Below are 27,843 nucleotides of genomic sequence, written 5' to 3'. Positions count from 1 at the left end.
TCTCAAAATACTGACCCAAAATCTAACTTTTAAAACTTAGGCAACTGACCTTTCATTCAGTAAATGTCTTCCATATCTAGCAGAAGACATAACACAAAGCAAAACAAAACAATCAATTTGGTACTTTCTGCTTTAAAGTGAAGGAGAGAATTATGCAACCTTAACTGATGAAAGTTCAGAAGCCAGAAGATACTTAAGTAGTCTCTCCTTTGTTCAAAGTACTTCTAGCTTATGCAGGGGACACTAAAAATATGAGACAGTATCTTAAGGAGCTGACTACAGAGAAGAAATATACATGAAAAATTAGTCATACACCATCCAGTGCTACAAAATGCAACTTCATCTAAGTTTCCATCTACCTCTTCTACTCAAAAAACAACAGAAAACAAATTATTTAAGCAGCGCACAATGAAACTATTGTGGTTAGAACAAGCTGAGCTATTAATGTTTAGATCCAGTGAGTCCAAGAATCTAAATTAATTGTTTCAAAAACCAACGGGTGCAGCAAGAGGCACATGGACAGGATGTCACTGCCCCAGACTGTGCATTGCAGGTGATGGCTCCTTTTCTATTAGCACTGCTTGGGCAGCGGGGCCCAGCTTGAGGGTTTCCAGAAATCCAAGAAGACTTGCAATCTTCTCCATCTGTTCTCTCTCTGGATGTCGGAGAGACACAGCCCCACAAACACAATGTCTAAGTGAGCTTGAACCACATTCCAGCTATAAGTGAAGACAATGTGTATTCACCATTTGTAAAACACGGCCCAAAAAGATACATGCACCCCGATGTTCATAGCAGCACTGTTTACCATAGTCAAGACATAGAAGCGACTTTAAAATCCATCAACAGGGGAATGGATAAAGATGTGGTGTGTGTATATGTATGTATGTGCGTGCACGCATGTGTGCTAAGTCACTTCAGTCGTGTTTGGCTCTTTTCGACCCTGTGGACCGAAGCCTGTTAGTTCTTCTGTCCATGGGACTCTCATGGCAGGAATACTGGAGTGGGTTGCCATGCCCTTCTCCAGGGGATCTTTCCAACCCAGGGATCAAACTCATGTCTCATGTCTCCTGCACTGGAAGCAGGTTCTTTACCACTAGCGCCACCTGGGAAGCCCCTGTGTGTATATGTATAATGTGGTGTGTGTGCGTGTGTAATGGAATGTTACTCAGCCTTTAAAAAGAATGAAATAATGTTATTCACAGTAATATGGATGGAGTCGGACACGACTGAGCGACTGAACTGAACTGATACTGAGTGAAGTCAAACAGAAAAAGAAATGATATTGCTTACATGTAGAATCTTTGAAAAAAAAATACAAATGAACATAAAACAGAAACAGACAACAAACGAACTTATGGTTGGGGTGGGGAAGAATAGTCAGGGAGTTTGGGATTGACATGCACACACTGCTATATTTAAAATGGATAACCAACAAGGACCTACTGTATAGCACAGGGAACTCTGCTCAAAGTTATGTAACAACCTAAATGGGAAAATAATTTGAAAAGAACAGATACATGTATATGCATAACTGAATTACTCTGCTGTACACCTGAAACACAACATTGTTGATCAACTGTACTCCAATATAAAGTTTATAAAAGCAATAAACTACAGGAAAGTTAAATAAATTCTGATGTTCCAGTGTACTGAAACACTGGGAGTTAGACAAAACAGTAATTTTAAAGAGTAAGTAGCAGTTTAGAACAATGCTTATCATATAATATTGCATGAAAACAAAACTCAGATTATATCTGTGATGAATGTAACTAAAATGATTTCTAGACCCTCTGCAGAAGAAATACAAAATAAATAAAACACAGTTATTGATGTGGTAAAAAGAAAGAAGGCTTCCCAGCTGGAAGCTAGTGGTAAAGAACCTGCCTGCCAGTCCAGGAGACCAAGAGATGCGGGTTGAGTCAGAAAGATCCCCTGGGGGAGGGCACTGCACCCCCACTCCAGTGTTCTTGCCTGGAAAACTTCAGGGTCAGAGGAGCCTGGCAGCTTACAGTCTATGGGGGTTGCAAAGAGTTGGACACAACTGAGCATGTGAGTGCGTGCTCGCACACACACATAGGAAAGAAAAGAAAATGCACATTTACTACTTGTGAGAGACACTCCCACAAAGCAGACATAATGCAAACAAGACATCATGGCCTTGTGGCTTTGTTCCTAGTTCAAGGGCACCTCTGAAGGCCAGGTAGAAGAGCAGAATGTGTATAGTCTTCCTATTTCAATCACCAGCAAATTGAACGACCATGCTGATAACTCGGATTTCTACATCTTGCAGCAGAGTATTTCTGACAGAAACTGCTTTTTTGTGCCTTTAGATTGAGGCTCTGCAGCTCCCCTTTGACACCTCAGCTCAGCATTAAAGAGGCAGCCTGGAAGTGAGGAAACGCTGCAGGCTGCTCAGGAGTCGGGCACTGCTCCACCTGGGTAGCCTCAAGCAAGAAAAGACTGACTGGGCCTCAGTTTCCTGAACAAACGTGGAAAAGAAACAGTACTTACCTATTTAAGTGACTGCAAAGAGTCAACTAGGTAATCCAATTACAGCCGCTGTGCCTGGCACACAGCCATGTCCAATTTAGCTATTACCTCATTTTACTCTTCATTAGTTTAAGGGCACAGACACTGAAATCACTCACACCTGAGTTCAAATCCCTGCTTTCTAGCTTTGAGCGCTGTTAGATGCTATTTAATTTCTTAATCACAATGTCTTAATCCAAGGTTTTGATGCCCTGGACCCTTCGGGCAGTTTACATTTCAGTCAAGACTAGTAAAAATCAAGATGCAACTGTAGTTTCTCAGCAAAGTTTTCCTACAACACGGCCCCAAGAACCTCCTTCTTAGAAAAACCAATAAAATGGGGGCAGGGGATAAACCACCAAGAGGAGAGGATTAATTATATACAGAGCACATAGGAGAGGCTCTATAGAGTGAAGTTCTCTTCCTATAAAGTTCTATCTCTTAGGAAAAAAATGTAAACTCATCAAGACTACACTTCAACAGGAAAGCATCTATTTCTCTGACATATCTGGGTCTTCAGACCCGACTTGTGTTTAGCCTTGTAAGGTTCCCCCAAATGACTCTACGACCTCAAAAAGCAACTTGAGGAGCCCTCCAATTATTTTAAACGTGACACCAAAGGACTTTCTAATAAAACTGAAAGTTAAAAAAGACGGCATATCTAAGTTCTTAAGCCTCCTTTAGCCCCAACTGCTGTCACTACTAAAATGACAGCCACACAGCAGTCTGAATCTCATAATCACTGACGCCTTGTCATCGCTCTTAAAGGCTCATTTACCAAAAGGAAAAAAAAAAAGAGGTAACAAACCAGGGAAAGTCAGAGCTGGAGGTTCTTACTATAGCGTTCCTCTGACAGCAACTGCTGTTCATTATCCTCTCCCTTCACCAGCGCCGGTACATTCCTGGTCTTTGCCTACTCAGCAGATTCACGAAAGCTGTGCCGTTTTATGTGCGATCGTACGTTTGGGCAGTAAAATTTCCAGTCACTTACCAGGCAAATTCTCAACCACCAACCCCCAAGGCGAACTGTTTCGCGTTAATTGATTTCCAAAATGCTGCTCAAGGCATTACCAGAGGGAGGGGGGAAAAATCAGGAGAACCTAAATGAGGTGCACAAAGAAACTAAAGGACGATTTGGGCAAAGGCAGACAGGTTAAGCCAACTTGATCTCCCCGAAAATAATTATGGGGGTTGGGGGGCGGCCAGAGAAGAGAAATCTAACTTGAACCTTAACTTTAACTCGACCCCTCCTCCTGTCCTCTGCAGAAATGGTCTAGAACGTCCTCCAGACTTTTTTTTTTTTACTTTTTTAAATCTGTCATAAATAACGATGAGAAAGCCATGACAAAGCTGCTTCCTGCCCGTCTTCTTCACAGCAGCCCAACCCTTCCCCTGCAACCTTCCATCCCCCTCGCCACTCACACACATTTGGAAAAGTTTCTCAGTGCCTGCCTTACCTTGACTGGGCTGCCATAATTCAGTCTGTAGAGCTCAAGGTCTGCTGTCCATCAGCGCCTCCAAGCCGCGGCCCTCCTGCCGGCGCCGCGCTCACCATTTGCCGGGGCCGGGCGGGGACGATTCCCCAGCGCGACTCCCCGAGGTGACGGGACTACCTGCTCCTCGAGCCCGGGCGTCCTCAGCGCAGCCTCCGGCTCCGAGAGTATTGGCTCGCGCTAATCCTGATAGACATCCGGGCACTGGGGCCTCTGCAGGCGCGCTCCACTCCGGACCGGCCGGGGGAGCGTCGCGTCCGAAGCCGACAGCGACCGCGATCCCTGCGGGCGACTCCGAAGGAAGGGACGCCGCGAGGGCTCCCTCGGCGCCGAGCCCACCAAAGCGCAGCTCCCGCCAAGCGGCGCTGGCACGCCGGCCCGCGTTAGCAGGGTAAAGAAAACCGTCCTTGGGCTCACCTCGAGGTGTCTGAGTTCGCCCGGACACCCCCGCCCACAAAGTTCTGGTGGTACGGCCCGACTCCTTAAAAGGGCAGGGCGCTCGGCCCGGCGAGCCCGAGGCTACGCCGGGCGGGGGCGCCGAGCCCCGAGCGCCGACGCAGCCCAGCTGGCCCGCTCGCAGCCGACCCCGCCTGCAGGCTCCTGGAGACCGCTCTCCTGCCAAGGTTTTAGCAATGTACACACACGGCCGGAACACGCAGTACCCCGACGCTCCGAACTCCAGCCCCGGTTTGAATCGGTGTTGAATATTGGGGCCCCAGAACCTGAAGTGAACTAGGAATTAAAAAAAAAAAAAAAAAACACAGCAGCAGACCAAGTTCTCTACTTTTGATCGTGCCAACGCTTGCAGTCAGGAAATGTGTGACTACCGTACACTTGTTAGACTTTGTTGGCTTTCAGTTTTGATTTTGTTTCACTGAAACAAATGTTTACAAAACGCCCTCTCTGTTACTGGACAACATGCAGGCACGAAAAGGCAACAGCAACTCGTTTGGCACCGAAAGACGTCATTGAGGAACTGACCAGTTTTTAGAAAATAACTTAGCATGCAAGCCGACAATATATTAAACGCTATAAGTACAAACGAAACCGTGTCCTACCAGGGGGACCAGGGAAGGCATTTAAACTCTGCCTAGAGCTAAGCAGGAGACAACGTCGCCGAACAGGAGGAAAGGTGGGCTTCAGCATCTCAATGGGGACCCGCAGCACGCTGTCGGGAGCTGAAAACTTAAATGCATGTCCCCCTGCTGCCTAGAATCATGACGATGTCACCAAACTCGCAGAGCTACTCCAGACTGTATTACTAAGGAGCCATGGACAGAGAAATGTTGACATCTGCCTGAAAACTGCAAGGCTGTGGGGTGGGGGCTGATGGGGTAGGAGGAAGGCACAAAAGCATCTTTATAGTGGTTCTCAAAGTGTGATTCGTGGTCTCCTGGGAGTCCCTGAGACCTTCTCAAAGGTCACAGCTATTTTTAGAAGAACACAAAGACATTGTCGTTTTCACTGTGCTGACATTTGCATTGTTGGTGCAAAAGCAATTGTGGGGAAACTGCTGGAGCCTTATCACTCAACAAGGCAGCGGCTCTTCACCACACAGTAGCAGTTAAAAACAAAAGTGTTTACATATATCCTTAATGAAATGACCAGTAGTAGGGATTACTACTTTTATGAAATCTTGACCCTTGCATACAGGTCATTTTCGTGTTCTTTGTGACAAAATGGGAAAGTAGTCATGTATGGATGTAAAGGATGGACCAAAAAGAAGGCTAATCACCAAAAAATTGATGTTTTTGAACTGTGGTGTTGGAGAAGACTCTTGAGAGTTCCTTAGACTACAAGGAGATCCAACCAGTCAATCCTGAAGGAAATCAGTCCTGAATGTTCACTGGAAGGACTGAGGCTGAAGCTGGAGCTCCAATACTTTGGCCACCTGATTTGAAGAGTCGACTCATTAGAAAAGACCCTGACGCTGGGAAAGATTGAAAGCAGGAAGAGAAGGGGACAATAGAGGACAAGATGATTGGGTGGCATCACCATCTCAATAGACATTGAGTTTGAGCCAACTCCTGGAGATGGTGAAAGACAGGGAAGCCTGGCATGCCACAGTCCATGGCGTCACAAAGAGTCGGACTTGACTGAGCAACTGAACTGACTGACTGACTGATCTGTTACCTGGCAGTCATTTTCACAAAAATAAACAAAGTGAGTCTGTTTCTTCCAGGAAAACAACTGACAGTATTTATTGCCAATGATAAAATTTGAGTTTTGAAGCATTTTGGAAAACTTGACACCTGTCTTGGTGAGCTTGACAGCTTCCCAATACTTAAAGTCGTCCCTGATGAGGTAAGGACAGTAAGGACTGTGGCTTTAGAAGACCTGCCTGACCTAGTGCCCCAAATTTTCTAAATAGTACAAAATCATGCATGGGTAAAAGATCCACTGAAAGTGCAGGAAAGACCAATGGATTTTAATATATGAAAGTTTAAAAACAGTTCAATGAAATGACTCCAGATTCTACACTGCAACTAACCTTTAGGAAACTATGATTGTAGAGTTTTGATATAATATCAAAAAAGGTATTAAAGTACTCCTTCCTCTTCCTATGTGAGGCTACATTTTCTCATTTTCTTCATAGATTTCAACCGAAATAACACTGCCACACACTGAATTCAGAAACAGATGAGAATCCAGCTGTCTTCTATTAAGCTAGACAGTAAAGAGATTTGCATACCGCTATTTCTCTTACTAAAGTTTTTAATTTGGGAAATACTTTTGTTTTTCTCAAAATAAAAACATTATTTAACAGGTAATGGGTTAGCTGTTAGCCCATCTTTCTCACAGTTCTTCTAAATACCAACCATGATCATTTATGCTTTAAATTGGTATCAGACATATAAAAGCAGCAGAAACAATACTGCATAATGGCATTTACTCACAAAATTTCCACTTACCATTGGCTAGTAATGTAAAATCACCTATATTAAAATTACATTTTCCCCTGTGAACTGTGTTGTTCTTTTCCACTAAAGAGGAGGAAATGAAAGAACAGGGCAAATATTCACATGCAAGGAAATATGAAGTCAACAGATCATCAGTACACCTGACATTCCCAGAGCTCTCAAGATCATTTGTAATGTAACTTACTGAGGGTAATTTGAAACTGAAGTGAGATTACACTCGATTTGTAATAGATCTAACAAAACTATAGGAAAGTGCAGGAGAAATGATTCTGGAATTGGATACTGCCTGTGGCTGAAGAAGTAGTGCAGTACACACGTGGGCGTGATTTTCTCCAAGTGTTTTGAAAACACCATTGTATCCAACCTACAGTCTTGTTCAGCAGTGAAAATGAACAAAAGACATTCCTAACCTTTTGGGGGCACAGAATTCCTTGGCTTCCTGATGAGACTTGAGGATACAGATCCTTACACACAGTATTTGCGATACTTTGATGTTTAAGGTCCCCATGCAGCCCACTTAGGGAGGATCGGAGGCTCCATAGACTTCAGGTGAAGAATCCTTGGTCCCTAAGGTTCACTCAAACTGGACCAGCTAATAAACCCAATTTACCTTACAAATAAGGAGTATGTTGTTGTTGCTCAGTTGCTAAGCAAAAGTGTTAGTCATTTAGTCCTGCCTGACTCTTTGCAACCCCATTAACTGTAGCCCTCCAGGCTCCTCTGTCCAAAGGATTTCCCAAGAAAGAATACTAGAGTGGGTAGCCATTCCCTTCTCCAGGGGATCTTCCCAACCCAGGGATCAAACTTGAGTCTCTTACATTACAGACAGATTCTTTACAGTCTGAGCCACCAGGGAAGACCCAGTATGGCATATACTCATAGATACTTACTTCATCCTTTGGGCTATAACCCAGTACTCCACAATGGGTTTTACTGCTCAGATTGTTCTGGCTCTGGCCACTGGAAGCCCTTTCCCATCAGCTCCTGATTCCTTTGACTTGCTTCCATCTGTTTGCCTTTTAAACACTTCCTTACTTTCTGGTACTATGAGGCTCCAGGCTCACCTTCTGTTTTCTCTGCCATGGCTTTCTCTAGAATCGGCTATTTCCCCCACACATCAGTCTCTTAACCTTACAAGCTACTGCCCAATCTCCTGCCACCACGGCCAAACTTCCTAAACAAACAGTGGTCAGCTTGCTTTGTGATCCCAGCTTCCTCAAAACTCTCCTCTGTGGACTTACATGATACCTCTTTCTCTATTTGGGCGGAACTCATTGTGCTTTATAATTCTTTCTGCTCATACAACCAGGAACCAATATAAGATGCTAGAAAATGTCCCTTATCTCTCAGTCTGTATGATATCTTGGATAAAAACATCAGTGACCCTTCAGAACTGTAACTCCAGCACAAACCTCTTCCCACAAAGCCAAGTTCATTCTTCTCAGCTGCCCAAAAACACTTTCCTGGGTATAAAAAAGGCACTTTGGGAGGCTGTACCCAAAGGACTATTCACTTAGTGAAACGAATCACCTCAGAAATGCCAAGAGCCACCCATCATTCAAACCGAGCTGCTGCTTGGATCTGCAAAGGGTGGTTTCTCTAGACAGGGAGGGGACAGTCTCACCTTCACCAGAGAAGGGATGGGTTGTGGGGGTGGGGGTGGGGGTGATTGTTGTTCAGTCACTAAGTCTTGTCGGACTCTTTGCAACTCCAGGGACTGCAGCATGCTAGGCTTCCCTGACCTTCCCTATCTACCAGAGTTTGTTCAAACTTATGTCCATTGAATCAGTGATGCTATTTAACCATCTCATCCTCTGCTGCCCTCCTTTCCTCCTGCCTTCAATCTTTCCCAGCATCAGGGTCATTTCCAATGAGTCAGCTTTTTGCATCAGGTGGCCAAAGTATAAAGAGTTTCAGCATCAGGATCAGTCCTTCCAATGAATATTTAGGGTTGATTTCCTTTGGGATTGATGGGTTTGATCTCCTTGCAGTCCAAGGGACTCTCAAGAATCTTCTCTAGCACCACAGTTCAAAAGCGTCAGTTCTTCTGTGCTCTGCCTTCTTTATGGTTAGCTGATTCCATTCTTGGGAATAAAAGCAGAAGACAGAATTCAGAGAACTTTAAATTAGCAGATCAGGGGGGGATGCAGAAGCATATTTGACCCAGGAGAGAAAAAGCATTTTGGGACTGCTGCTGCTGCTGCTAAGTCACTTCAGTCATGTTCAACTCTGTTTGACTCCATAGACGGCAGCCCACCAGGCTCCCCCGTCCCTGGGATTAGTTGTACAGATTTAATCAGTCTCAAAATGCTTTTTCTCCTCCTGGGTTGAAAATGCTTTCATGCTTCTGTTTTACAAAAATATTTTATGACATGAAAAGATATCGTATAAGGTTAAAGAAAAGTTGTTATACAGTGTACTTGTTATGAACCCACTTCATCAAAATTGAAAATAAATGTGTGTATTCAAAAGACTGAGTGGGTCTCTGTACCAAAGGCTAGCTACAGGTATGCCTGGCTGGGAAGGATGGAATGGCTTGTCTTATTCTGGGCATTTAAAAATATTCTAAGTATAAAATGAACATTTATCTGTATTGTTATTTATTAACTTATCATTTTTGCAATATAATAATTTATCATTATTGTAGAAAATAAACTATGACCAAATCTTAACTCCAGAAAGGAGACCAAAGGAGATCATCTAATCCACTTCTCCATGCAAGAACGTGCTTTCTCTTCCTAAACTGGCCTGTTTGCATATCTCCAGGGAAAACTTCTTTAAAGAAGGCTGAGGGCCAAAAAAAAAATGATGCTTTTGAATTGTGGTGCTGGAGAAGACTCTTGAGAGTCCCTTGGACTGCAAGAAGATCAAACCAGTCAATCCTAAAGGAAATCAACCCTGAATATTCATTGGAAGGACATGCTGAAGCTGAAGCTCCAAGACTTTGGCCATCTGATGAAAAGGCCTGACTCATTGGAAAAGACCCTGATGCTGGCAAAAGCTGAAGGCAAAAGGAGAAGGGGGTGGCAGAGGCTGAGATGGCTAGAGAGCACCACCAACTCAATGGACATGAATCTGAGCAAACTCCAGGAGCTGGTGATGGACAGGGAAACCTGGCGTACTGCAGTCCATTGGGTCGCAAAGAGTCAGACACAATTGAGCAACTGAACTGAACTGAAAACCCAGTCTGCTGAGTCTTTGCCTTGTACCTGATATGTTTATTCATTTATCTTAATTACAGTTGGGCTGAAGTTCTACCAGCTCGTTCTGTCTTCCATTTGTTTCGTTGGGTTCCTCTGCTACTCCAGGCCTGCATTCCTTTGCTAACCTTCAGGCCCCACCCAAACCTACAGAAGCAGAAACTCCGTGGGTGTGGTCCAACAAGCCCTCAAGGTGATTCTGTTTCACACTCAAGTTTAGATACCACTGCTCTGTGGCCAACAGTATGCATCCTTAACTTACCAACTTATATTTAATGAGTCAATATTGTACCAATTCGCTGAGTCTTCCATCATCTGATTCCTATTGGAAATCTGAAATAACCATAATGTCTTTCATTCTTTCTAGAACATCTACCATTCTCTTCGTTCAGGTTCTTCATTCCTCATCATGCTTTTTCAATAGCTTGCTGCTGCTGCTAAGTCGCTTCAGTCGTGTCCGACTCTGTGCGACCCCATAGATGGCAGCCCAACAGGCTCCCCCATCCCTGCCTTTCTCCAGGAAAGGATACTGGAGTGGGTTGCCATTTCCTTCTCCAATGCATGAAAGTGAAAAGTGAAAGTGAAGTTGCTCAGTCATGTCCGACTCTTAGTGACCCCATGGACTGCAGCCTACCAGACTCCTCCATCCATGGGATTTTCCAGGCAAGAGTACTGGGGTGGGGTGCCATTGAAAGTATCTCCTTAGACAAGTCTCTCTCCCCACTTAGCCTTCAGTCCCACTGCAAGAATACATTGTTCCTAAAATACATATCAGATGTTACTCTCTCACCAAAAAGAAGAAAGGGGGAAAAAAAAAAGAAACAATGTATCTTCCCTGCCTCCGAGCAGAAGAATAAACTTGTTACAGGGGCATCTAATACCCTTCCCAATTTGGCCCAACATCAGTAGCTTGCTTTCTCATCCACCAACCACCCTCAGTACCCTCCCCACCCTATTACTACAAGAGCCCTCCAGCCAGATACTTTTCCAGTGAATCTCTGCACAGAGGATTTCCTCTGTTGGAATGCCCCTTCCCTCTTCCCCAGTTGGAGACACCCTGTGCTGGTGGTTTAGTCACTAAGTCGTGTTCGACTCTTGCAACTCCCCAAGGACTGTAGGCTGCCAGGCTCCTCTGTCCATGGCATTTTCCAGGAAAGGATACTGGAGTGGGTCTCCATTTCCTCCTCCAGGGTAATATCCTGACCCAGGGATTGAACCCAGGTCTCCTGCATTGCAGGCAGATTCTTTACTGACTGAGCCACCAGGGAACAAATCCAACCAAGGCAGTTCTTCTCAGAAGACTTCTCTGATATCCTAGTCACACCCTTTACCTGCTAAAACCTCTTAACTCTCAGGTCTATCAAGTCATGAGGCTGGATGTGATTGAAGGGAATGTCTGTTTGTTTATGGGAAAGGCAGACAGAAGATAATGCAGATAATTAAGGAACAAAACTATGAAGAACTCTGCTGGACGGGTAGAAGGCAAGAATTCCTCCTGCCTCTGAATGCCCCCCACACAGCCAATCTGAGGCACTCTCTCATCATGCAGTCACTGGACTCTGACCTGGCTCCACCAACGAAGCAACTAGAGACCACTGAATTATTTTCAACATTTCTGAAAGTCCAAAGGAAATCACATATTTGCCCATGGAAAGTGTGTGAATGACTACTCTGCTCTGGGCTTTTCTGGAGCTCATGCCAACTGAGTGTGGCAACACCGACTGTCAGCTCATGCTGATCCGGAAGTCCAGCTGACAACTGTATGTGGTTGGACTGATTTAAAAATAGAAAAACAAACAAAATTGTTTTAAATGGAGTTTGCTTGGTAGAGGGACCCTTTCAAAACATGAGATTCAAAGGAAAAGAGGATAAATCGAAAAAAAAAAAAACTCCCACACAGAGGATATCACTTTGAAGGCAGGTACTTCCCCTTGGGGAACAACAGCTTCCCCTTGGATGTGAAATATGTGCTGTGTTGCTTTATTGCCAAGTGGTGTCCGGCTCCTTGTGGCCTCATGGACTGTAGCCCACCAGTCTCCTCTATCCATGGGATTTCCCAGGCAAGAACAGTAGAGTATTGAACAGGCGTCTCCTGCATTGGCAAGTGGTTTCTTTTCTGCTGAACCAGCAGGGAACTAATGAAATCAAATCTCCAGACTGGGCAGTGGTTTACAACCTTGGCTACACATCTGAGAATTACCTGGGGAGACTGATCAATTCCTGACACTCAGGCCACATCGCAGGTCAGTTAATCTCTGGAGGGGGACCCATGCATCTGTATTTCTTAAAATGTCCTCGGGTAATTTAATATGCAGTCACATTTGAGAATCTCTGCTTTTGTGCCTTGATGAGCCTTGATCCTCCGAGTGAGGGCCACAGAGTCAAGACTTGCAGCGCCCTGCATGGGATACTTGTTAGAAATGCAAACTCTTAGGTTCCATCCCAGATCTACCAAACCAGCATCTGCATTTTAGTAAAATCCCTAGTGATTTGTAAGCCCATTAAGGTCTGAGAAACATTGCCTTATAAAATACATTTAAGACTTGCCTAACCCAGCATTATTTACAGTTGCCAAGATATGGGAGCAACCTAAGTGTCAATCAACAGATAACTAGATAAAGAACATGTCTAGTATACATATACAATGGAATACTACCGAGCCATCAAAAATGAAATTTTGCCGCTTGCAGCAACATGAGTGGACTTGGTGGGCATTATGCTAAGTGAAGTACTGTATAAGAGCACTTATACAGAGAATCTAAAAATTACAACAAACTAGTGAATAGAACCAAAAAGAAACAGACTCACAGATGCAGAGAACAAACTAGTGGTTACTAGTGGGGAGAAGGTGGAGGAGAGGGGCAATTAGGAGTAGAGGATTAAGAAGTACAAACTATTATGTGTAAAATAAGCTACAAGGGGGATTTCCCTGGTGGTCCAGTGGCTAAGAATCTCGCAGAAGGCCCAGGTTCAATCCCTGGTCAGGGAACTAGATTCTATATGTTGCAAATAAGAATTCACATGTCCCAACAAAGATCCTTCATGCTGCAACTAAGACCTGGTAGAGCCAAACAAATGATAACTATTAAAAAAAAAAAAAAAGCTACAAGGATATATCATAAAACACAAGAAGAACAGCCAATATTTTACGATAACTATAAGCTCAAATGTTGAGTATAACCTTTAAAAATCGTGAATCGCTTTATTGTACACCTGTAAGATATAACCCTGTACATTAACTACACTTTAAAAATATATTCGTATTCATTTAAACCATGTTAAAGTATTAAGGTATCATCAAATTAGAATATCTTTCTTAAAGTAATTGACTAATTGGATTTACAAATAAAATAATAATAAATGGGAAACTCGACAACAACAAAATGAATTGCTTAACCTCTCAAAGACAAGTGACTGATATTCCCTTGACCTTCAGTCTAAAACATGAATCTCTAAACAATGTTTTGCAACAGTTCTCTTTGTTGCTGGAGCCTTTACTACCCCTTCAAACTACTCTCAAATTTTCCTGATTACATGTAAGAAAAGGGGAAGATGTAAGAACTGGAAGAAAGAGGCTATTTCCCAGTCTTTCTTTGAGGGGCTGTTTTTTCCTTTTGTGAGGGGGAAAAAAGTTACATACACAGACAAGCCACAATGATCAGTAAATTGCAGCTTTTAAGTTACAGTAAGATCTGATCTCTCCATACATAAAAGAGATTACGTCAACTGATGACATTTCTTATGATACCCAGGCCTGTTCTAAATGTGCTCTTTTTATCCCCAGCAAATGTTTAAATTCCACCAACTCAAAATCTAATTTGGGGTACCAACTTTACTTTCCATTTGAGGATGGAGGATTTCCTCCCCAAAGTCAGGGAAGTTTTATTTGAGGTTTATTTACCATGAGCTCTGTCTCCTACATGGGCTTCCCTGGTGGCTCAGACGGTAAAGAATCCGCCTGCAATGCAGAACATCTGGGTTTGATCCCTGGGTCAGGAAGATCCCCTGGAGAAGGGAATGGCAACCCACTCCAGTATTCCTGCCTGGAGAATTCCATGGGGTCACAAAGAGTCAGACACGACTGAACGACTACTAGGTCACAGGCAAAATGGAAAAATTAAGATGAAATCAAATCAATATTTATTAAGCACATGTAACATCCAAAGTCCTATGCAACCCTATAAAAGAGGTTTTGGGGGTTATAATACTTGTCTTTTAAGAGCTTACTATAACCAACAGAAAGAGCTGCTCCATTTTCTAAGTTCTAATTATCTTGAAAATCCAGTTGACTCTTGAACAACTCAGGGATTAGAGGCACCCTTCCCCCTTTGCAGAAATACCACGTACCACTTAATAGTGCGCCCTCCATACCTGAGGTTCCTCCATATCTGAGATTCCACATCTGCAGATTCAACCAGCCTGGGATTCTGCAGTGCTACAATACACGCTTATTGTCAATAATCCCAATACAAGTAGACTTCAACAGTCCAAACCCCTATGTTCAAGGGTCAACTGTAAAACAAATCTAAAGAACACAAAGTTGATTCATAACAAATTAAACCTTTACCTAATCAAGGACCTATAAGTTATTGAGCTAATTCAATAGTTTTAAGCATAAGGATGGATTCATTAAAGAGAAAACCACAGCAGTGAGAGTTTCCTAACCATCCGGTGGTTAGGACTCAGCATTTTAACTGCCAGGTCCCAGGTTCAATGGCTGATCAGGGAACTAAGATCCCACAGGCTGGGCAGTGTAGCCATATAAAAAAAAAAAAAAAGAAAGAAAATTACAGTAATTTTAGTTTACAGTATTGCCTATGTTCTCAGAAAGGAAAGGTCAAGTTGAGAATTCTGAGCTGGGAAGCTGTGAGTGCCCTGGACACCTCAAAGCCACTGGCCTCATGCCTTCAAATGCTTAACAACTTAACAGGCTTAACACTTTTCACTTGGAAATTCACAGAAAAATGACTTTCACCCAAATATGAAAGTATTTCTCAGTACGTGTATTTGAGACACTTGCTTGGCCACAGTGAAAAGCAAGATACTGGGAATCATTTTGCTAGTGATATGAACGGCCAGTGTTTGCTGATTGCCCACAGTATGTCTGGCCCTGCTCTAAGTGCTCTGCTGATATTAGATTAATTCCCACCACAAGCTGTTAAGCCAAGTACAGTATTACCATCCTGCTCTGCTGCTGCTCCTAAGTCGCTTCAGTCATGTCCGACTCTGTGCGACCCCACAGACGGCAGCCCACCAGGCTCCCCCGTCCCTGGGATTCTCCAGGCAAGAACACTGGAGTGGGTTGCCATTTCCTTCTCCAATGCATGAAAGTCAAGTCGCCCAGTCGTGTCCGACTCTTAGTGACCCCATGGACTGCAGCCTACCAGGCTCCTCCATCCATGGGATTTTCCAGGCAAGAGTACTGGAGTGGGTTGCCATTGCCTGCTCTACAGGTAAAGAAAGTGAAGTCCAAGAAGTCGGGTGATTTTCTCTAAGTCATGCAGCTGTAAGTGGTGGGACTGAGCTGTGACCCTAGCACCCTGGCTCCAGGGTCCCATTCTCAATCACCGTGCCCTGCAGCCTCTCCAGAGAAGCTACCATTACCCTCTCGAGGAAAACAGTCATAGGATGACTTTTGCAGTCTTTAAGGAAATCATTTTTCCTGCCATCTAGCTGTGTTTCATCACACTCACTCCCAAATTTGACTTCTGAGCCCAGCTGGACGGCTTCTGCAAAAGGCAAATGGTCATTTATTATCATGGTTGGTCGGTCTGGTTTCCTTTAGGAGTATTTGGGGTTGAAATTCAATGTCTGGGACCAGAACATCTGCCATTTTTCTATGACTATTTACAAAAAGCAATTGGAAGTAAACATGGAACTCTAGTTCCATGCTTTTTAACCTGATATTTCAGGTACCATGAACACTAAAGTCCCCGACCAGAACTCACAAGTCACATTGAAGATGTCATTTTCACCCTTCAGAAAAACAAGGTGGTGGAAAGTCTGCAGAGCTGCAAATTAATATGACCAAGCCTGGGCGGGGCGGGGGGATGGGGGTGGGGGTGGGGTGGGTGGGTAATAATTATTCATCTAGGCTCACATGTGACCCCATGGACTGTAACCCACCCAGTTCCTCTGTGCATTGGATTCTCCAGGCAAGAACACTGGAATGGGTTGCCTTTCCCTTCTCCAGGGGATCTTCCTGACCCAGGGATTGGAACTTTGTCTCCTGAGACTCCTACATTGGCAGTTCAATTCTTTACTACTGAGCTACCTGGAAAGCCCAGTGTCATCTAGGACAACCTTTTCTGAACAGAAAGTGGTTTTAGAATAAAAGCTAACTTGGCTGAAATAATTTCAACTAACAGCAATTCTCTCCCTCTCTTTAACAAACATATTATTGCAAGGGGCCATACAGGTAGGCTGGAGCTTTCCAAGAACCTCATATAAGTGGATCACAGCTGAGAGACCAAGATAAAATAATAAACAAAAAACTATTTTCTACTCAAACAATTTTTCTAATACTCATACATTTATTTATCAGAGTTGAATCAAGTTCCTGGGAAATACTCTTTCTGGCCAGACTCTTACTGCATACGTGCAATGTAATACTTAAGCCCGAGTTTTTCAATAAACTTCGATGACGTCTATAGCATGCTACCCAAGATACCTTTGGCAAGCACCTCCCTGGTCTATGCACACTTGATACCTAGCAGTTGGTGGCTAGTTGTTCCTGGAGGGCGCCCTTTGTGTGGGCAGTCTGAAACTGCTCTTGGGGAACCTGGGGTTTCCAGAACTTGTTGTAAGCTCTGGCACACAGCTCTTGGGAGGTGAATTCCATGGCCCAATGTTTTCTTCACATCTCTTTAATGTTGACAGTCAACCAAGGCTCTTTGGGTATTACCAAAGCAAGGGTTGGAGAGGGAAATGGCAACCCACTCCAGTATTCTTGCCGGGAAAATTCCATGGATGGGGGAGCCTGACAGGCTGCAATCCATGGGGTCGAAAAGAGTCGAACACGACTGAGTGACTTTCACGTCACTTCAAGGGTGCCATGCCTCCCTACCCTGAAGGGATCCTTGACCAGGAGAAAAGCTCAGAGCAGCTTCCTAGGGTTGATTGATAATTCAGCCCAAGCCATGGAGTTCCTGCTCCAGCCCATTCCTCCTCCACACTCCCCTCCCACCCTGCCCCCCGAAAGAGGTACACTGATTAAATAAATTTTGAGTACAAGCAACACCATGGCTTGCACATAATAGTAAAAGATTTGGGGAAGAAAAATCAGTGGGAGTGGCTATTACATAAGGAACAGAGAGAAAACAGAAAAGACATTCAATCCTCTTCCTTATTTCATAGGTAAGAAATTCAAGCACCAGGGGTTTCCAGGCTTAAATAGACTTTAATTTGAAGACTTAAACACACACACACATACACAATACTGTTACCCCCACCTAAAATGTTTCCTTTAATCTTAATTAATATTTATAAAATTTTCTTTTGCTAACCTCAAATATCCAGTTAGTCTTCAAGTTTAATTGGTGTGCCCAGATCTAAACAGGATCCCCCCTTTTTTTTTTTTTTTAAAGTTGCTGAGTCGTGTCCAACTCTTTGACACCCATGGACTATATAGTCCATGGAATTCTCCAGGCCAGAATACTGGGGTGGGTAGCCTTTCCCTCCTCCAGGGGATCTTCCCAAACAAGGGATTGAACCCAGGTCTCCCACACTGCAGGCGGATTCTTTACCAGATGAGCCACCAGGGAAGCCTCATATGCAACACAAGTATATATAAATAACATATACCAAAAAAAAATACCTAAGTAACTTATATGGTTATCGGTTTATAAAGAAATGAACAAAATAGTAACACTAATATTGAGTTAGTACCCTATGATTTGAAACAGTCATATTTGAAAACTGAATGACTTGACTGGGTTGGCCAAAAAGTTCGTTCAGGTGACAGACCCGAACGAACTTTTTGGCCAACCCGGTACTTGTTTTAGAAAAAAAACTTTCTACGAGTTCTTTAAATGGTGCTTGACTTCTTCTTGCCACATTAACTCACAACACAAAGCAAGCATCTTTTTCCATACCTTGGCAAACCGCCATATTCATTTCTAAGTATGCCTCAACTTCCAACATTTCGTCCTTTGCTCTTCAGGATGGTGAAATATCTCCAGGACTTCTTTTAACATGAGTGCTTTTGAGGCACTGCTTCCCTTGGGACATCTTCATCCTTTCCATCTCAACCTCTTTCCTTCTTTACGTCGGTAAGTTACTGTCACTCTGCTCATTCAGGGCTGCACACGCCCAGTAAGCTATTTCATTTATGCTTGATCAGAATTCCACTCCCAGCATCGTCACTTTTTGTTTCTTTCCTGTACTTCTGTCTTTGCTGGCCAGTTCTCCCTTTCGATTATCCATTTATGGGAAATGTCATATTGGTTTATCACTAGGACACTTGGAGGCAACAAACTAAGATACGCTTTGCTATCTCTGCATGAACTAAATGAGCAACTCAGTGACCAGTCACCAAAAGGCTTTAAAAAAAGTGATATGATTGGTTATGGATCCGGAGGCCATTTGTTATTTATATAGTTATGTGTGGAGTAATGAGCTAGCAGCAAAGTTTATACTTTGTGAAGTTGCTGGGCTAACTGAAATCTGAACCACTGTGTTGGGGGACTGGTGTCACTTAAACCACGTAAATAAAGTTGGTGCATTCTGGAACTGTGCGAAGTAAGGACTATGATTCCTCTCGATAAACATAAACCACCTTCAGACACTATTAAATCCATCTGTTCATTGTTGCTTTCATTTTTTTAAAGCAACTCCCCCCTCCAATTTTGATTCAAGTTTTGGTTTATAATTATGTGTAGCATCTAGTAGTTCCAAAGTGAGCCACAAAGCAAGGGACCTTCAGGAGAGTTTAGCGTCTGTTTTTGTCCTACCATCAATGTTTGGTTTATCCTATTATCCTATTAATATTCTTTAATATAAGCAAATACATATACATTTTCATATTCTTCCTCCCTTCCTAGGTAAAGAATAGCATAATTATACATACTATTTATTCTACATCTTACTTTTTCAAATAATATATCATAGAGATCAAACACCAGTTTAAAAAAAAAAAAGAGAGACAGTCCTCATTTCTTTTTTATAGTTGTATAATCCTCCATTGTGTTGAAGGACCAAATTTTTTATTTTTAATATTTACTTATTTGGCTGCACTGGTCTCAGCTGCAGCATGTGGGATCTTTAGTTCTGGAATGCAAACTCTTAGTTGTGACATATGGATCTAGTTCCCTGACAAGGTATTGAGCCTGGGCTCCCCGCATTAGGAGCGTAGGATTTTAGCTACTGGACCACCAGGTTAGTCCCAAAGAACCAAATTTCTTTACTTTTTAAAACCAACTCCCTATTGACATGTGGATTACTTCCAGTCTTTTGCTATCACATAGAGTCTGTAATGAATAAACTTGTAGATATCTTTTTCTTATTTTTGCCAGTATATCTTGGGGATAAATTCCTAGAAGTGAGCTGGCTAGATCAGAGGTAAGTGCCAATGTAATGGTGCAGCCTACTGCCAAATTCTGCTCATAGGGTCATTCGTTTCGCATTCCCATCAGCTGAGTGAGAGCACAGCACTTTCCCTCCTACAGTCTTATCAACAAAACATGCTGTCAAAAGCTTGTGCTTTTTACCACCTTGACAGCCGAGATATGACGGAGTAGTGTCCTTTCATCTCTCATATCATGCATGACTGAGCATCTTTTCATCGTAAAGGGACATTTGAAAATGTAACTGCTTTGACAGGTTTGATATTTTAGAACAAGAGTTTTCAAAGACGCTTTCCACAAAAATAAAGAACTGTTAAACATAACCCTTAATTCTGAGTCATCTAAATACACCCTTCCATACTCACATACACACACACACACAGGCTTTATTCATGCCAGTTTATCTAATCAACACACATTTGAGGGGTCTGGTGCCCCGGAACCTGGTCCTGCTATGCTAACACACGTGGGCAGAGGGTATGGGAAGGCCAAGGATGAACAGTTTATTTGGTACCCCAGTGGTCTGCACAGCATTGGAGTTGAGAGATTCTGATACAACTTTCAATATGGAGTAGTTCATTGGGCTAAAAGAGAAAGGGTTTTCTAGGCTTTAGAGGTAGTTTAAGGAAAGAGTAATAAACGGTCACAGCAGAGCAAGCCTGCCTTTTCCATTAAAAAAAAAAGGGGGGGTGGAACAGCCTACAGGTACCAGAGAATTATGGTGACAAAAGCAGAGACAGATACAAGCAAAAGCCTGCAGGCATGCTAAGTCGCCTCAGTTGTCTCCAACTCTTTGCAACCTGACAGGCTGTAGCCCTCCAGGCTCCTCTGTCCATGGGATTCTCAAGGCAAAAATCCGAGTGGGTTGCCATGCCCTCCTCCGGGGGATCTTCCCAACCCAGGGATCGAACCCACGTCTCATTGTTTCCTGCATTTGCAGGCAGGTTCTTTGCCACCGGCACCACCTGGGAAGCTCAGCAATAGCCTAAGTGAAAGTGTTAGTCACTCAGTGGTGTCTGACTCTTTGGAATCCTTGGACTAGCCCAAAGTCTCCTCGGTCGGAGGGATTTTCTAGGCAAGAATACTGGAGTGGGTTGCCATTTCCTTCCCCAGGGGAGGATCAAACATGGCAAAAACCTAAAACTAGTGTAATAAAAACCTGTAACTAAGTGCTTCTAATCTAATACCGAACACTGATTAAGGAGTCCAAGAAAAAGTCGTTCAAAAAATAAAGAATCCAGGAAGGTATTTTGTCCAAGGCCAAGGATATTGCCCCCAACCCACATGGGTGGAATCCTTTCTATTTAGGATTACAATCTGAGAAAGGAGCAGGCTTCCTGTAAAACTTTACACTGTGCAATTTACTAGACAGAGTCTGTCATGATATAAACATGAAATGTAACAATGAGAAATGAGCTACCACCACCAATGAGACAGCATTAAAAAAAAACAAATCACTCAGAGATTCTTTGATCAAAGTCATTAAACATCTAAACAAAAACCCCAATACAACTAAACCACTTCATAGCTTAGTTCTCATTAAACCTATCAGCAACCATTTACCTTTTCCCTCACACCCACAATTAAGATTGTAAGAGTCAACACAACCCAGGGCAGGATACACGGCTGATTCATCTTCGTGCCCCCACACCACCATGTGTGGTAGGCACTCAATAAATATTTGGTGTATGAAAGAATGAAAACACCCTGCCATAGCAACATGCCCAGACTTTTCCATGGGAGGCTCTTTCTCCTGAAATTATAAGTTGGGGCAACTCCCTAATAAACCTTTCAAACAAATGCAACAAATACTCCTGAGACACCCAGTATGCCCAATGTTGGGCACTATTCTTGGCACTGGCATGTAAAGATGAGTAACCCAGAGTCCTTAACACCCTGAGGGAACTCAGTCTACTGTGAGAAATTCAAACCATAAAACACAATGGGAAAAGGCCACCGCAGAGAAAAAGCGTTGTGGGAACACAGGTGGAGGAACAAGTAATTATGCTGGGAATGAGGGGGAAAGGTGAGCTCAGAGAACCCACAAAAATTCAGCTCCAGCCCCTTCCTCCCCGATACACACGCTCACACATGCTCACACTCCCTCTAAAATGGCTTGAAAGAGAGACCCATGAGCGAGTCACTCCACTGCAAATAACCCTTCAAGGTCTACAGTAAGTCAGTGCAAATTCACGCCCACCACCCTGTGTGCTAGACACGGTTCTGAGCATTTTATTATAAGTACTTAATCTTTACAATGACCTGATGAGGTTGCTGCTACCATCGTCTCAGTTTTACAGATGAAGAAACTGTGTTACAGAATTAAAAAAAAAAAAACAAAAAACCCTGTCCTAGATAGTGGGCATGGGCTGAGCTCTGAACCCAGCTCTGGCACTCAGGATTCCTTTTGTAACCACCTATTTCTCTGCCTCAAGTCCTGCCTCTGGGCTTTTTTGCACTATAAAGCTTGGACAATATCGAACTACTTTAAATTCTGTGAACACAACTCAAATTGCTTCAAACCTTTGCACTTCTGCATGGGAAGCCCGTCAGCCACCCCTCACCAAACGCTTCCACTGCATCGCGATAAAAACTGTGGGTGCCCCTCCCATGATCAAAGTATCTTTTGTTACATCTCTCCATCACTGAGTGTATCACAATGGATTATAACACATCAACTGTATTTACATTCTACCAATAGGTCTTCTCTACTTCAGTTCAGTTCAGTCGCTCAGTCGTGTCTCTTTGCAAACCCATGGACTGCAGTATACCAGGCCTCCCTGTTCATCACCAACTCCTCGTTTACTCAGACTCATGTCCACTGAGTCAGTGATGCCATCCAACCATCTTATCCTCTGTCATCCCCTTCCTGTGATAATTAACCTTTGCTATCTTTACTGGAATTATTTTTTTTAATGTCTTTTTTAAAATGCCACCTCCTTAGAGAGGTGGCATTTTTATCATTTTATCTAAAACTGATTTTCCAGGAGACTTCCCTGATGGTCCAGTGGTTAAGACTCCGAGCTTCCACTGCAGGGGGCACAGGTTCTATCTCTGGTTGGGCAACTAAGATCCCACATGCCCAGCAGCACAGCTGCTTCAATGCTTCAAAAAGAATTGATTTTCCTACTCACCCAGGTTACTTGCTTTCTCAGATCAATGGCTATCCCTTGCTCATAGTATGTCTCACAGATCCATTTTTAAAAGTTGATGTGTCTCTCCCACTAGAATATATGCTTCATGAGGGGCAGGAAGTGTAACTCTTTTGTCAGTATATTTTCAACACCCAACCCTAGGACATAGGAAATACTAACAAATACTTGTCTATCTGCCTCCTTACACTATTAAATCCTTTAAAAAGAAAGACTGTCTTAATGAGTTCTGTATCCCTGGCACACAGGAAGCCCTCAATAAACTTTTGTTGAACTGAAACCAAATAAAGGCTGCTGCTGCTGCTGCTAAGTCACTTCAGTCGTGTCTGACTCTGTGCGACCCCAGAGATGGCAGCCCACAAGGCTCCATCCCTGGGATTCTCCAGGCAAGAACACTGAAGTGGGTTGCCATTTCCTTCTCCAATGCATGAAAGTGAAAAGTGAAAGTGAAGTCGCTCAGTCACGTCTGACTCTTAGCGACCCCATGGACTGCAGCCTACCAGGCTCCCCCGTCCATGGGATTTTCCAGGCAAGAGTACTGGAGTGGGGTGCCATTGTCTTCTCCGAAATAAAGGTTAAGGTAGGATAAATAGAATTTCCCTAGGAAAACAAAGTAGCGCTGGAAGAGGACTCCTGGCCTGGGACCAACATGGTCAGAAACACAGGAGACACGAGAAGACATGGCTTTTAGGGAAAAACAATGAAAAGTCATGCTGCACTAGAAGCAGCTCAGGAGAAAGGCAGAGAAAGCACGAAAGAGGTGGGTGCCCAGCAGGCTGCAGATGCCTGCAGTATTTTTCTTTAGGCAGAAATGACCGAGTAAGAGTTTTCAAAGCAGTAATGGTTTTAGAAAGATCCTTCCAGTAGATGAAGGGGGTGGTGGCAACAGGAGTCAGCTGGAGGTATAAGAACTGGAGCCGACTGGGAAAACTCCAGGACGGACTGTCTTTATATATATATATAAATTTGACCATGGCATATGGGATCTTAGTTCCCTGACCAGGGATGGAACACATGGCCCTTCCATGGGAAGCATGGAGTTTTAACCATTGGACTACCAGCGAAGTCCTCCAGGTGGGACTGTCAATAGCATTCATAAGACCGGGAAAGAAAGGGGGCCTGGAATCTGAGACCAGAAAGGATGGCAGAATCCCCATACCACAACCTGCTAGCTTCATCTTTGTGTTGTGACCCTCATCTTGAGCTAGTCAACAAAGTTCTTTTCTGAATGCAACCCATGTGACCAAAACATTACATCCAGCTTTTTCTTTTAAGTGTATCCCAAATGCTTTCCTGTGGTTTCACATTGCTGGCTTTCAAGATACTCAATATGAATACTGTTAATTAGAAGACACACCACCCTTTCAGGAAATCACAAGTTAGCCATTCTTGATGGCATTTCCTGTCTAATCCCTTCATCTGCAGTTAAAATCTTAGAAGAAAGGCGACCTCACAGCAACCAAAATGACAACGGTGGGAATGCCACAAGGAGGAGTCTATATTTAATATAAATCCCTGCATTTATAAAAACTCTCAAGTTTAAGTAGGACTAAGTGGAATTCTGCCACAGCAATGCCTCAAACAAGATTACGGTATGAGGCCAAAGTACCCCCGCCCCACCACCCAAAAATGAAAGCAAAAATGAATCAGGAGAATCTTGGTTCTTTGCAGAAAGACCACACACACAACATGTCAGCTCCTTCTGTGATCCTGTAACACTTTATCAACACTTTGTTTTAGCATTTATCACAGTTTCATAATTCATGTGTGCACCTATCTTCCTGCTCAAACAGACAGGGACCCCTCATATTTTGATCATCTTTGAGATACCAGATTTTAACATACCATCTGACATAGTAAATATTCCATAAGTACTTGCTCAATGAATGAATCAATGAAAAACCTCCAAAAAAGGGGAGGGGGAAGCTTTCATAATAAAAACTTTCTTTTTTCAACCTTTTTAAAAGTTAATTTTATTATTTTTGGCTGTGCCGGGTCTTTGTTGCTGCTTGTGGGCTTTCTCTAGTTGCAATTCACCGGCTTCTCATTGCATTGGGTTCTCTTGCTGTGGAGCACACACTCTAGAGCATGGGCTTAAGTTGTTACGGCACTTGGACTCAGGTGCCCTGAGGTATATGGAATCTTCCCAGACCAGGGATTGAACTTGCGTCCTCTGCATTGGCTCCTGCTGCTGCTGCTGCTAAGTCACTTCAGTCATGCCCGACTCTGTGCGACCTCATCGACGGCAGCCCACCAGGCTCCATCCCTGGGATTCTCCAGGCAAGAACACTGGAGTGGGTTGCCATTTCCTTCTCCAATGCATGAAAGTGAAAACTGAAAGTGAAGTCGCTCAGTCATGTCCAACTCTTAGCAACCCCATGGACTGCAACCCACCAGGCTCCTCCGTTCATGGGATTTTCCACGCAAGAGTACTGGAGTGGGGCGCCATTGCCTTCTCCTCTGCATTGGCAGGCAGATTCTTTACCATTGGACCACGAGTAGAGTCCAGTAAAAACTTTCTTAGTCATCTTCTGATTCTAGGAAATAAAGCTAAGCAAATCTGAGTTGGAAATTTCCCATCTCTACCAAATCAATCTCCTTCCAAAAATAATAAGGAGAAAGGTAAGCTGCTGTGCTAGTCTAAATATTTGCATTAAAATTGGAGGGTCACACCATAATTTGCACACCTTTTTTCCCCTACTGCAAAGGGTGCGGGAATTTAAGGGGGGAAAATGGGAATTTGGAAAGCCCAATGTAAAATTCAGCATAACTTACTAAGCATTATTTCCAGTGTATCACACTTTCATCCTGACCCCTCCTCCCAGAGGCTGCAGCTGCCAGGTGTGATGGGGGCATAGGACCCAACCTAACTGGTCTCCCCGCCTCTGGCCTCTGCCAGCTCCACTTTTTGCTGCCAAAGGAACCTCCCTACAGCAAGCACAGCCTGTGATTAACAGGACCAAAATGAAATCATTGTCCTCCTCCCTCCAACGCCTCCGTGCCACAGAGCACTTCTTCAGGTCGATTGCAACATCAGGGCCAGATGCCTCAGGGGTGTCTCTGACCTCCCAAAACCAGTAAGTGTAAATCCTACAGCTTGGTCGTTCCCAGTTTTCTTCCATCCCTTCCTTTCTTTCCATTTGCCCTGCTTTTACTCCCACTTCCAAGGCTACCAGGCGGGCTTAGCCTAGATCAGCTGTGACCAAGAGAATACTGGCAGCTACAACTAGCAATTTTAAATTGGCCAGGAGCCACATTAAAATCGTAAAAAGAAGCCAGTGCGGTAAATTCTAAGTATGTTTCATTTAAAACCAATATATCCCCAAAGTGTTTTCATTGTTTAACTTGTAACCAATCTAAATGATGAGATCTTTGACATTTTTCTTCAGACCAAGTCTTTGAAATCTGTGCGTACTGTGCATTTTCAGGACATCAGGACTGGTCTCTGTTCAGACCAGACACACTGCAAGGGCACAACAGCCACACGTGGCCAGCAGCTATTGTGTTGAACAGTGATACGCAAGGCTTAGATGCAATGAACCCATTGCACCACTGCCTCCCTCTTTTCTCCTCTTGAAGATCCTTTAAGCGTTAGTTGCTCAGTCGTGTCCGGCTCTTCGCGATCCCATGGACTGTAGCCTGCCACGCTCCTCTGTCCATGAAGTTCTCCAGGCAAGCATACTGGAGTAGATAACCATTCTCTTCTCCAGAGGATCTTTCTAATCTAGGGATGGAACCTGGGTCTCCTGCACTGAAGGCAGATTCTTTACCATCTGAGCCACCAGGGAAGACTTTAATCCAGATGAAATAGACCATTCCCCCTAAACCTCTTTCCTTCCATGTCACTCCACTGGCTGTCCCTTGAGCAAGGCTTTTCCCCAAACTTCAATACCCCATTCAACTGCTACCTCCTTCATGAAGCCTATCACATACCCTCCCTTCCTAACCCATCTTTCTCTCCTTTGCACTTCCAGGTCATCTGTGCGTCTCTGTAACATCTGTGCTTTTGCCTGTCATACCCAACAGACTGTAAACTCCTTGAAGACTTAGTATTGCCATAACTCTGAAAGAACACAGTGCAGTGTTTTGTTGTTGTTGTTCTTTTGTTTTTATTGGAGTATAATTGCTTTACCATGTTGTGTTAGTTTCAGCTACATATATACATATATCCCCTCCCTCTTGAGCCTCCCTCCCACCCCTCCTCCCATCCCACCCATCTAAGTCATCACAGAGCACTGAGCACCACTGCCTCCCTCTTTTCTCCTCTTGAAGATCCTTTAAGCGAGAGTTGCTCAGTCATGTCCGAGTCTTAGCGACCCCATGGACTGCAGCCTACCAGGCTCCTCTGTCCATGGGATTTTCCAGGCAAGAGTACGGGAGTGGGTTGCCATTGCCTTCTCCCATCATATACTAGGAAATGGAAATTCTCTGGCTGGATACCCTTATCTGTGTAACAGAGTTCTGAAGTGACAACTAGAAGTCAGGACCTGATCCCTACTCTGTAATGTTTTATGTTCCTGTTGGGTCTCCATATGGCTCAGTTGGTAAAGAATCTGCCTGCAGTGCAGGAGACCTGGGTTCGATCCCTGGGTTGGGAGGATCCCCTGGATGAAGGAAATGGCAACCCGCTCCAGTATTCTTGCCTGGGAAAACCCATGGACAGAGGAGTCTGGTGGGCTACAATCCATGAGGTCGCTTGAGTGGGATACGACTGAGCAACTAAACCACTACCACCAAACCTTAGACTTTCTGTGTGAAATGAGAGGCAGAGACAGTTTCGCCTAAGCTGCTTTTGCTCATGCCCACAATGGAGACATTTAGTGCTACTCCTCTGATGAAAACACTCAAATGGTTTTCCAGTCTCACTTCCAACAGCTACCAGGGTCTCTACAATCTGGCCTCCTGCTAGCTGTCTCATCCAACCACACCCACCCCCCTCACCCTGGCTGCCTTGCAGAGTACACACTGTCTCAGGGCCTTTG

General features: G+C 43.8%; 1 protein-coding gene across 13 annotated transcripts in view; it reads right to left on the bottom strand.

Moving 5' to 3' along the window:
• Window positions 1–27,843, bottom strand: part of AFF1 (ALF transcription elongation factor 1) — a 196,929-nt gene that overhangs the window by 136,670 nt on the left and 32,416 nt on the right. For 2 of the 13 annotated variants that reach the window (XM_055589052.1, XM_055589053.1), the window contains exon 1: window positions 7,837–8,551. The exons of 5 other annotated variants lie outside the window; for them this stretch is intronic. In XM_055589052.1, coding sequence (XP_055445027.1) covers window positions 7,837–7,841 — 5 coding nt within the window. In that variant the 5' untranslated portion in view covers window positions 7,842–8,551. 6 more of the 13 variants (XM_055589054.1, XM_055589055.1, XM_055589050.1 and 3 more) reach the window with 5 other exon arrangements.

This window comes from Bubalus kerabau, chromosome 7 (assembly GCF_029407905.1).
Source record: "Bubalus kerabau isolate K-KA32 ecotype Philippines breed swamp buffalo chromosome 7, PCC_UOA_SB_1v2, whole genome shotgun sequence".
Lineage (NCBI taxonomy): Eukaryota > Metazoa > Chordata > Mammalia > Artiodactyla > Bovidae > Bubalus > Bubalus kerabau.
Note: the sequence above shows the minus strand (reverse complement) of the source record. Positions and strands in the feature narration are given on the sequence as shown.